Source organism: Papio anubis, chromosome 17, assembly GCF_008728515.1.
Source record: "Papio anubis isolate 15944 chromosome 17, Panubis1.0, whole genome shotgun sequence".
Taxonomy (NCBI): domain Eukaryota; kingdom Metazoa; phylum Chordata; class Mammalia; order Primates; family Cercopithecidae; genus Papio; species Papio anubis.
The window spans coordinates 23,003,212-23,015,877 of record NC_044992.1 but is presented as its reverse complement, the minus strand read 5'-3'; the positions used below and the strand labels follow the sequence as shown (position 1 = coordinate 23,015,877).

General features: G+C 38.6%; 1 protein-coding gene across 9 annotated transcripts in view; it reads right to left on the bottom strand.

Annotated features, from left to right (window-relative positions):
- Positions 1 to 12,666, bottom strand: part of EFCAB5 (EF-hand calcium binding domain 5) — a 187,299-nt gene that overhangs the window by 116,450 nt on the left and 58,183 nt on the right. For all 9 annotated transcript variants that reach the window (XR_004179272.1, XR_004179271.1, XM_031657008.1 and 6 more), the window contains 2 exons: positions 8,781 to 8,937; positions 3,410 to 3,458 (listed from right to left, as the gene is read on the bottom strand). Coding sequence is in view for 7 of the 9 variants with exons in the window: in XM_031657008.1 (XP_031512868.1) it covers positions 3,410 to 3,458; positions 8,781 to 8,937 (206 nt within the window). In the remaining 2 variants the exon portion in view is untranslated. The remainder of the gene's footprint in view (positions 1 to 3,409; positions 3,459 to 8,780; positions 8,938 to 12,666) is intronic.

Here is a 12,666-nt window from a genome sequence, read left to right as displayed (position 1 = left end):
AGTGAACTACATATAGCTGGGTAACATACCAAATACTACAAAATTTTTACTTTTCCTGGCTTAACAAGCAAACCAAATATTTAAAAAAGTCTATATTTTTAATATCTAGATTGATATAAAGCAGAAATAAATATGCACATCAACAGTATAAAAGGCTATAAAAACATCTGTGTTGGTTTACACTAGCAGGACCTAAAACAAAACACTTCTGCAAGCTTTCTTTTTAAAAACTTTATTTTGTCTTTAATGTTTCTTAAATTAAATAACGCATAAAAATGTTCTAATTCAAATAATACAAAAATATAGGCAACAAAACATGAATATCTTCCTTTTTGGCTACTTCCCATCAGCACTCTCACTCCTCTCTGCCCCAGATGTAACCACTGTCAGCAGTTTATCATCCTTCCAGCAACCTTTCTATGCATTTCTGTATGTATATAAATGCATATATATGCACACGTGTACCTTTTGTCTTTCTGTTTATAAATATGATCATTTTGATGTGCAACTTGCTTTTTCATTTGCCACTCATAGTAGCTTTTTTTCAAATAGGACCTGGGGCTCAGGGAAAGTTTGCAATGTGTATATAGATTGGCAGTCATCAGCTGCAGCCATGGACTTGAATAAGAAAACCCAGAGAATGTGTATAGTGTGTATAGTGATAAGAAAGCCTAAAAGGAAACTCTGGAAAACAAAAGTTAAGGTGCAAGCAAAAGAAGAGTCAAGAAACAAAAACACTAAAAGGCGATCAAAAATAGAAGAAAGAAATCAAGAGAATGATATCACAAAAAAACAAGAGAAGAGTTTCATAAATTAGAGTGATCAATAATGAAGAATGTGACAGTTAGTTCAAATACAGATTTTTAAACCTTCATTTGATACAACAACTTATGTAATCATTATTGACCATACTAAGAGAAAAATTCATAAATTGTGTGAAAGCTTATGATGAAAGAACTATACACTGGCTTCCTCTCCTACTTCTAATAGTAATTCTTCCTGCCTATCATGGGTTGGCACAAGGGCATAGAAAAGATTTTTCAATCACTCTTGAATTTGGTAAGTGCTAATTATGAGATATCAGTTATTATGGCCATAGGAGGACTATATACATTTTCATATGAGCTTATGCATTAGAAGCTGACATTTCCATCCCAGACCTTCCCCCAAGCTCCAGATGATTATGCAAACCAGACTGGTTTCTAGCAGTAACAATTGCTATTAAGTATATATGTCTGTCTCTGACTGGAGTTTGAGCAACTTAAGGGCAGGAAACATGTCTTGTCAGTCCTCTTTGCATTCTCTAACTCATTACAGTATCTGGAACTAAGTGAGGGCTCAATGACTATTGACCAAATGAATAGTAGAGAAAATAAATACTGTAGTATAGGAGGTGAGAGAAGAAACAATCACTGTCAATTGGAATGCTCTGGAATTTCTGTAATTTTATCAGGATCCCACATTGAGTTCTCTTAACTCACTCCTTCTGTACCCTCATTTGAAAATAAATGAAGTTATTTCAATGATTTTTTGAAACAAGAGTAAAGGATGAGCTGACTGAAGAATTACGTTTTTTGGAAAATGTGAGAACAGGTAGAAGGAGAAAAGGTTGTCAGTAAGGCCCAAATCATGCTTGGAGATCAGTCATCAGGAAGATGGGAAGCATATTTTATTTTTAAAAGTGACAACAGACTTCAGACAATGTATTGTTGTCAATGTAACAAAAGTAGTCAAATAATCAATTGGGAAAAAAATCTATTGGATATAAATTACGTAAATCTCAGGACCCAAACTCTAGTTTCTATGGGACAAGTGAGGGGTTTTTTTGTTTTTTTTTTGTTTTTTTTCCACCTAATTTCATATAGGGAAATCTTTCTGAAAACAAAAGCATCAAAATCTGTGAATCTCCATAGGGGTGGTGCTGTCCTCCCTTCCTCCCAGGCAGCATGGTGGAAATTTTTGGGTGAGTTTTTATTGCCACAATGATGAGGAATAGGAGCAGAGGCAGAACTCCTGTAATTTCTGCACAATAAAGACTTTCCCCCTCCTGCAGGACATTCGAGTAGATGAAAAACCTGCTTATAATAATTTTGAACCTAGAACCTAATTCTATTTTACATATGAATGCAGAATATAATTTTGCTGTGGAATTTTCCAAAAATGTAACTTCTATGAAAATTTGAGGGGGAAGTATATACTTTGTTTAATTCTGGAACTTTACCTAGAGTTGTTTGCTGTTTCAGAAATTGTGTAATAGGGAGTAACATAAATTGTATCTGAATTGTAATACAACACATTTGTATCAGTCTGCATTTCTGGGAATTCTATGTATATATATTCATTTTGCCCTATTCCAAAATGTCAAATACAAATAAAATGGTCAACCGTATATAATTTTACTTTTCTTATATCTAAAGGTACATTATAAGTAGGTAGAAATGTCTGATTATCATGTCTTATAGTGAAGTTATAACAAAGCATTTATATATTGAAACACAGTGCATATAATTTTCTTTCTTTTCTTTTATTTTTTTTTAGAAGGAGTCTCGCTCTGTCACCCAGGCTGCAGTGCAGTGGCATGATCTCGGCTCACTGCAACCTCCACCTCCTGGGTTCAAGTGATTCTCCTGCCTCAGCCTCTCGAGTAGCTGAGATTACAGACGCCCGCCACCATACCCGGCTAATTTTTGTATTTTAGTAGAGACAGGCTTTCACTATGTTGGCCAGGCTGGTCTCAAACTCCTGACCTCAAATGATCCGCCCACCTCGGCCTCCCACAGTGATGGGATTACAGGCATGAGCCTCTATGCCTGGCCTCTGAAGAAGTCTTAAGCCTAGTATATATAGTAACAGAACTGGATGAGATTATCCAGGGAAATTTATGTAACATGGAAAGGGAACTCAAGAAACATTTGAGAAACAGAGAATGACTCCAGGAGGGTTATAGGTAAGGTGTAGGATATGAGTGGGTAGAGTCAAGGAAATTCAAACTAAGGAATTTACAGAGGCAATGTTCAACTCTGGTAAATCTTAGCATGAGCCACTGCAACCAGTGCATACAATTTTCTTATGCCTTTCCTTATATTTCTCCTTTATATCACAGTATGACATCTTATCTTTCTTTTAAAATTCTGTGTATGTAAGGAATATTTTCTAGGAATGTCATAGGATAATAAAAGAGTATTGCAGAGTACTGGTAATAAAATGGACACCAGACTAAAAGGGCTGAGAATCACAGATTGCGTTTCTGCTTTTATACATTCTCTATCTGGACAGCATGGAAGAGGCTAATTGCACCTGCAAGAGCTTTGAATTACATCTGTCTTATGTTGACTTTTCATCTGAATTCAGTGTCCCCCACCCAAAAAAGAAATAAAAATAAAAATATCAGAGTAATAGGCAGACTTACCTAGCTTGAAATCTGGATTTTGAAAGAATTCATGAAGAACATTCTGAATCTGCAAATCAAAAGAGGAAAAAAAGAAAGAAACCATATGCCACTCCTCAGTTACCACATATTTGTTATTTTAGACTAAAAACCATCTATAGTCTTTCTATTTTAGTATTGGGTGATCTTTCCAACCCAAGGACAGAAATAGTAGTAAGTCACATGTACTTTCTACAAGGGGGTCTTCAAAAAGTTCATGGAAAATGTGTATTATGAAAAAAATATGCATGGATTTCAATTTTTTTTTTTTTGCACCAAAATAAACTTGTTGAAACTTGTTATGTCTGAACAAGATCTAGCTTGAAGAACTAAAAAGGATAAGACATCAGTTCGAAAAGAGCCCCTATCAGAGCAACATGAATTCTGCTAAAATTGAAGCAAAAACATTAAATTTATGGTGAAGCTTGGCGGGAAAAATGGTGAAATCACTGGTGTTTTATGAAGTGTTTATGGGGATGATGCTCCAAAGAAATCAGCAGTTTACAAATGGATAGTTCATTTTAAGAAAGGATGAAATGATGTTGAAGATAAAGCCCATAGCGCAGACTATCCACACCAATTTGCAAGAAAAAAAATCATCTTACTCATGACCTTATTGAAGAGGACTAAAAGTTAACAGCAGAAGCAATAGCCAACACATAGACATCTCAATTGGCTCTGCTTACACAATTCTGACTGAAAAATTAAAGTTGAAAGAATTTCCAGTCAGTGGGTGCCAAAACCATTGCACCCAGACCAGATGCAGACAAGAGCAGAGCTTCAAATGGAAATTTTAAACAAGTGGGATGAAGATCCTGAAGCATTTCTTCCAAGAATTGTAACAGGAGATGAAACATAGCTTTACCAGTATGATCCTGAAGACAAAGCACAATCAAAGCAATGGTTGGTTACCAAGAGGTGGAAGAGGTCCTGTCAAAGCAAAAGCAGACTGATCAAGAGCAAAAGTCATGGCAATAGTTTTGGGGATGCTCAAGGCATTTTGCTAATTAACTTTCCGGAAGACCAAAGAACAATAACATCTGTTTACTATGAGAGTGTTCTGAGAAAGGCTAGCTAAAGCTTTAGCAAAAAAAATGTCTGGGAAAGCTTCACCAGAGAGTCCTTCTCCACCATAACAATGCTCTTGCTCATTCTTCTCATCAAACAAGGGCAAGCTGGGCACAGTGGCACACACCTGTAGTCCCAGCTACTCAGGAGGCTAAGGTAGAAGAACTGTGAGTTTGTGCCAACCTGGACAAAATAGCAACACCCATCTCCACTAACAAAACAAGAACAATGTTGTGAGAGTTTCAATGAGAAATCATTAGGCATCCACCTTATAGTCCTGATTTAGCTCCTTCTGATTTTTTATTTTCTAATCTTAAAAAAAATCATTAAAGGACACCTATTTTTCATCAGTTAATAATGCAAAAAAGACTGCATTGAAATGATTAAATTCTGAGAACCCTCAGCTCTTTAGGGATGGACTAAATGGCTGGTATCATCACTTACAAGTGCCTTAAACTTGATGGAGCCTCTTTTTATTTATTTATTTGCCATTTAAAAAGTAATGGCAAAAACCACAATTACTTCTGCACCAAGCTAATATTTGAGACAGGGTTTCACCATGTTAGCCAGGCTGGTCTTGCACTCATGGGCACAAGCGATCCTCCTGCCTCAGCCTCCCAAAGTGCTGGGATTATAGGCCTGAGCCATGGCGCCCAGCCCGACGGAGCTTATGTTGAGATATAAAGTTTATATTTTTATTATCTTTTAATTCAATTTTTCCACACACTTTTTGAAGTCTCCTCTTAGAATACTGAAGGGTATATAAAGTTATTTTACACATATATTCTCAATGATTCCCAACCTTTTGTGTGATTAGGACTGGGATGCTGACAGTGACCCCATTTTGCCCCCTCCAGGGGATATTTCTAGCAACTCTCAGACACGGCACGATGGAGCTAAGGCACTTTTGGCAAGCACTTTGGCCATCCGAAGAATCCTCTATACTTTCTCGTTCTTCAATTACTAAAAATGAAATTTCCGAGTTCTTCTTGGTCCATTTTAAAAAACATTTTATATTTTAGAGAAGTTTTAAGTGCACAGCAAAATTGAGCGGAAAGTACAAAGAGCTCACACACATATACTATACACATACACAGCTATGTACTATTATTAATATCCTGCACCAGAGTGGCACATTTATTACAGTCAATAAAGCTACATTGACATGTCATTATCGCCCAAAATCCATAGTTTATAATAGGGGTCTCTCTTGGTATGGGCTCTGACAAAGTACATTCACATATATCCACCATTATAGCATTATACAGAATTATTTCACTCCCCTAAAAATCCCTCCCCTCCTCATTCCTGGCAACCACTGATCTTTTTACTATCTTTCTGATTGTGTCTTTTCTAGAATTTCAAATAGTTAGGATCATACGGCATGTAGCCTTTTCAGATTGGCTTCTTTTACTTAGTAATACGCATTAATGGTTTCTCCTTGCTTTTTCATGGCTTGATAGATCATTCCTTTTTAGGACTGAATAATATTCCACTGTATAGATGCACCACATTATTATCTATTCCTCCGGTAAAGGGTATCTTAGTTGCTTTCTGGTTTTGGATATTATGAATACGGCTACTATAAACATCTGTGTGCAGGTTTCTGTGTACATATAAGTTTTCAATTTATTTGGGTAAATACTAAGGAGAGCAATTGCTGGATCATAGGTTAAGAGTGTGTTTAGTTTAGTTTAGTTTATGTGTGGCAAAAAACACATAACATAAAATTGACCAACTTAACCATTCTTAAGTGTATGTATATATGTGTAAACATAGTCACAAATCTCCAGAAGTTTATCTCTCTTTCTTTCTCTTTCTTTCTTTTCCTTCCTTCCTTTCTTTCTTTCTTTCTTTCTTTTCCTTTCTTTCTTTCTTTCTTTCTTTCTTTCTTTCTTTCTTTCTTTCTCTTTCTTTCTTTCTTTCTTTCTTTCTTTCTTTCTTTTTCTTTCTTTCTTTCTTTCTTTTCTTCCTTCCTTCCTTCCTTCCTTCCTTCCTTCCTTCCTTCCTTCCTTCCTTCCTTCCTTCCTTCCTTCCTTCCTTCCTTTCCTTTTCTCTCTCTCTCTTTCTCTTTTTCTCTTTCTCTCTCTTTCTTTCTCTCTCTCTCTCTCTGTCTCTTTTTTTAGACACTTGGGTCTCTGTGACCCAGGCTGGAGTGCAGTGGCACCATCATAGCTCACTGCAGGCTCAAACTGCAGGACTCAAGTAATCTCCTGCCTCAGCCCCCAAGTAGCTGGGACTATAGGCATATGCCATCATGTCCAGCTAATTTTAAAAATTTTTTGTAGAGACATGGTCCCACTATATTGCCCAGGCTGGTCTTGATCTCCTGGGTTCAAGCAATCCTCCTGCCTCAGCCTGCAGAATGCTGGGATTATAGGCGTGAGCTACTGCGCCCAGCCAGAAGTTTTTCATTTTGCAAACTTGAAACTCTATATCCATTAAACCAGCAGTCCCCATTGTTTTTAGCACAAGGGACTGGTTTTGTGGAAGACATTTTTTCCACAGACCCAGGGATTGGGGGAGGATGGTTTATTGTGCGTTACATTTATTGTGTACTTTGTTTCTATTATTATTACATTATAGATTATGAGCCATTATATGGCTCACCACAATGTAGAATCAGTGGGAGTCCTGAGCTAGTTTTCCTGCAATTAGATGGTCCCATCTGGGGGTGATGGAAAATAGTGACAGATCATCAGCCATTAGATTCTCATAAGGAGCATGAAATCCAGATCCTCGCATGCACATTTCACAATAGGGTTCCTATTGTGCTCCTATGAGAATCTAATGCAGCCACTGATTTGACAGAAGGTGGAGCTCAAGTGGTAATGAGAGTGATGAAGAGTGACTGCAAATACAGATGAAGCTTTCCTTGCTTGCTTGACTGCCACTCGCATCCTGCTATATGGACCACCTCCTACCAGGCCACAAGGGGTTGGGGACCCCTGAATTAAATAACTCCCCTTCCCCTCCTCCAAGTCCCTGGCAACCACCATTCTACATTCTGTTTCTATGAATGTGACTACTTTAGATACCTCATATAAGTGGAATAATTCAGTATTTGTCTTTTAAGAATATGTTTAAGAAACTGCCAAACTGTCTGTCAAAGAGTCTGTACCATTTTGCATTCCCATCAGCAAAGAATGAGAATTATTGCTGCTTCACATCCTTACCAGCATTTGGAGTTGCCAGTGTTTTGGATTTTGACCATTCTAAATGGTGTGTGCGGTATCTCATTGAAGTTTTAATTTGCATTTCCCTAATGACATGTGATGTCTGGCATCTTTTCATATGCTTTCAAATAAGATTTGCCATATGTACACTTTCTTTTGTGAATCAGGCTGTTTGTTTTCTTATTGTTCAGCCTTTAAGAGTTCTTTGTATATTCTGGATAACAGTCATTTATCAGATATATATACGTGACATATATATGTGATATATATATATATCACATATATAGATATATTTTGTTGTTGTTGTTTTGTTTTTAAGAGACAGGGTCTCTTTCTGTTCCCCAGGCTGGAGTGCAGTGGCATGATCATGGCTCAGTGCAGCTTCGACCTCCTGGACTCAAGCAATCCTCCCACCTCAGCCACCTGAGAAGCTGGAACCACAGCCTGGATAATTTTTAAATTTTTTTTGTCAAAACCGGGTCTCCCTATGTTGGCTAGGCTGGTCTCAAATTCCTGGCCTCAAGCAATCCTCCCACTTCGGCCTCCAAAAGTCCTGGGATTATAGGTGTGAGCCACCACACCCAACCAGATATGCCTTCTGCTAATATTTTCTCCCAGTCTGTGACTTGTCTTCCCTGATCTATTTTTAATCATTCACTTTAAACTGAAAATATGGTTAGCATTGTATCTAATGAAAAAGTATTTCCAAATCCGTATACACTTAAGAGAAAGCATTTAACTCTCAGAGTATGGCTGTTCTCTAGAGCTAAGAGACAGTCTTGCAGGTCTCACTGAAGTAGTCACACATAAAAACACACACACAGAAAACAAACAAATGAAATATATTTTGGTTTACAATGATGAGTTTGGGAACCTCAGCCAGAGTCAAGATTTTAGAAATCTAGCTAGAATTTTTTTTTTTTTTTTTTTTTTATGTAATGCTCAAGAGAAATTGAAGGAATCAATCTCATGGACCAGACAGGTCAAGACTTACCTCAGCAATACTGAAAATTTCAAGGGAGGCTTCTAGTATGCTACTCAGTATTCTAGCAATTGCCCTCTTACCACTTACCCGACCTACCTTTCACATATACCCCCAATTTTCTTACCACTGTCTTAGGAATCATTCCTTTAGGGTCTAGAATCCATTCATCAAATTGCTCCTGCAGAGCCTGTTTCCGTGTGTTGGCCACCTTGACTTTGATTTTGTCTATGTGTTCTCTTTGTTTTCTATTCTGTTTAACATTCTCCTTCATCTTGGATACTCTGCAGGATGTAGATATAGAAAACATGTTGAGTTAATACCCTTGGATTTGATCCAGATTGAAACACAGGAATTCAGACTCTCTTTGAAAATGTTTGCCTGTCTTTTCTCCATAAAATCTTTGATTCAGGCCTGTAGTGAACCCTTCTTCCACAAGCACTTATTGAATTTGGCATTAATCATACAGTACTTTCTACTATTTGACTTTTTATAGAGGTAGGCCTTATTTTACCCAACTAAATACTAGACTTAAGAAGTATTGGTAGGAATGTAAATTAGTACAACCATTGTGGAAAATGGTAGGGAGGTTCCTTAAAAAACTGAAAACAAAATTACTACATGATCCAGCAATCTTATGTCTGCATATTTACCAAAAAGATTTGAAATCAGTTTGTCAAAGAGATGGCTGCACTTCCATGTTCACTGTGGCACTCTTCACAATAGCCAAGTGATAGAACCAACCTAAGTGTCCTCCAACAGACAAATGGATAGAGGAAATGTGGTTTACAAATACAATGGAGGGACCAGGCGCAGTGGCTCATGCCTGTAATCCCAGCACTTTGGGAGGCTGAGGTGGGCAGATCACAAGGTCATGAGATCGAGACCATCCTGGCTAACATGGTGAAACCACATCTCTACTAAAAATACAAAAATTAGCTAGGCGTGGTGGCACACGCCTGTAGTCCCAGCTACTCGGGAGGCTGAGGCAGGAGAATGGCATGAACCCAGGAGGCAGAGCTTGCAGTGAGCCGAGATTGTGCCAGCCTGGGTGACAGAACAAGACTGTCTCAAAATAAATAAATAAATAAATAAACAAACAATAAAATAAATAAAAATAATATTAATAAAAATAAATAAATAAGTACAATGAAATACTATACAGCCTTAAAAAAGGAGGAAATTCTGTCATTTCTGACAGCATGAATGGAATTGGAGAACATTATGCTAAGTGATAAAAGACAGGCACAGAAAGACAAATACCACAATTTCTTACTTATTTGTGCAATATAAAACAAACAAGCGCATAGAAGCAGAGAGTAGAATGGTGGTTACAGAGGCTGGGAATGGGGGAAATGGAGAGATGATTGTCAAAGGATATAAAATCTCATTTACACAAGATGAATAAGTTTTATTGTACATTTCAAAATTGCTGAGAGTAAATTTCAAATGTTCTCACCACAAAAAAAGGATATGTATTTCAGGTGATAGATATGCTAATTTGTTTGATTTCATTGTTTCACATTGTATTCACAAATTATAACATCACTTTGACCTTGTAAATGTATATAATTATAAGATATTGATTTACAACTTAAAAAACAGGAAGTAAAAACAGCTCTAGAAGCTGCTATATATACTGAAAAGACAAGGTTGGATGCAGTAAGGCCTTAGGGTAATGAACTTCTCTCTTCCTCGGACACAGAAATCATCTGAAGGGATTGATTTCAGGTGTTGGGAACAGGTCCCCAAATCTGGCCATAAACTGGCCCCAAAACTGGCCATAAGCAAAATCTCTGCAGCACTGTGACATGTTCATGATGGCCATGACACCCACGCTGAAGGTTGTGGGTTTATTGGAATGAGGGCAAGGAAACCTGGCCCACCCAGTGCAGAAAACCACTTAAGGCATTCCTAAGCCACAAACAATAGCATGAGTGAGCTGTGCCTTAAGGACATGTTCCTGCTACAGATAACTAGCCAGAGCCCATCCCTTTGTTTCCCATTTTAGTTAATCTATAATCTATAGAAACAATGTTTATCACTGACTTGCTGCCAATAAATATGTGGGTAAAACTCTGTTCCAGGCTCTCAGCTCTGAAGACTGTCAGCCCCCTGATTTCCCACTCCACACTCTATATTTCTGTGTGTGTGTCTTTAATTCCTCTAGCGCCGCTGGGTTAGGGTCTCCATGACCGAGCTGGTCTTGGTAAATGGCGCACATACATGGGGCTGGAACCCGGGTTGAGGGGTTGCTGGAGCGACAGTTGAAGAATGTGGAACTAAGCTGGAGGACACCTGAGTACTCTTAAGCAATCCCCATGGTGAGTAAGAAGGGGAGCTTGGAAGCATCGGGGTAACAATGGGACAAGTGTGGGCCCTGGTTCATTCCACCTTGGAACCTTTTCACACTGATGATGAGGAGGAAGGAAAGTATAAAGAAGTAACAGGGCCGGTGGCAGTGGCTCACTCCTGTAATCCCAGCACTTTGGGAGGCCGAGGTGGGCGGATCACGAGGTCAGGAGATCGAGACCATCCTGGCTAACACAGTGGAACCCCGCCTCTACTAAAAATACAAAAAATTAGCCGGGTGTGATGGCAGGCGCCTGTAGCCCCAGCCACTTGGGACACTGAGGCAGGAGAATGGCATGAACCTGGGAGGCGGAGCTTGCAGTGAGCCAAGATCGCACCACTGCACTCCAGCCTGGGAGACAGAGACTCCATCTCAAAAAAAAAAAAAAAAAAAAAGAGGTAACAGAAGAGGTGACAGAGCAGTTTTGTTGGCCAGCTAAAGCTAAAGCAGCAAAGGAGGGAGAGGTTTGTTCCTATCCTTCCGCATCCCCTCATTATTGTGAAGAAAAAGGGCGGCCTGACCCTCCAGATGTTTCTTTTCTGGAGGACACTGGGCAAAAAGTAGTTGCCCCACTGACTGTTCGAGCAGTGGCTTGAGCGACCACTCTCAGTTCTATTCAGGCAGGAATTCAGCAAGCTAGAAGAGAGGGTGATTTAGAGGCCTGGCAGTTCCCTGTTAGGATACACCCCCGAGATCATCAGGGAGATATAGCTACATTTGAGCCTTTTCCTTTTTAATAACTCAAAGAATTTAAACTAGCTATTAATCAATATGGACCAGGTTCTCATTTTGTAATGGGACTGTTAAAGAAGGTTGCTGTCTCCAGTCAGATGTTGCCAGTGGGGACAATAGGATTACTTCTAGGCAGGTCTAGATTAAAATTTAAAAGGAGTGCAAGTACATACAGGAGTCATTGATTCAGATTACCATGGGGAAATTCAAATTGTTATATCTACTTCTGTTCCCCGGAAAGCAGAGCCAGGAGAGCGTATAGCACAGCTCCTGATTGTGCCATATGTGGAAATGGGGAAAAATGAAATTAAATGAACAGGAGGATTTGGAAGCACAAATAAACAAGGCAAAGCAGCTTACTGGGTGAATCAAATTACTGATAAATGTCCTATAACTATCCAGGGAAAGAAATTTAAAGGTTTGGTAGATACGGGAGTGGACATTTCAATCATTTCTCTACAGCACTGGCTGTCCACATGGTCAATTCAACCCGCTTAATTTAACATAGTTGGAGTTGGTAAAGCCCCTGAAATATATCAAAGTAGTTATATTTTGCCTTGTGAAGGGCCCAATGGACAACCTGGGACTGTTCAATCAATTATAACTTCTGTACCTATAAATTTATGGGGAAGAGATTTATTACAACAATGGGGAGCACAAGTTCTAATTCCAGAGCAATTATATAGCCCACAAAGTCAACATACAGTGTATGAAATGGGGTATGTCCCTGGTGTAGAACTAGGAAAAAAATTGCAAGGTTTCAAGGAACTGCTTCAAGCGGAAAGACAAAGTTCCCACCAAGGTTTAGGGTATCATTTTTTATGGTGGCCATTGTTAAGCCTCCAGAATCTATACCTTTAAAATGATTAACAGATAAGCCAATTTGGATAGAACAATGGTCACTAAGTAAAGAGAAACTGGAGGCTTT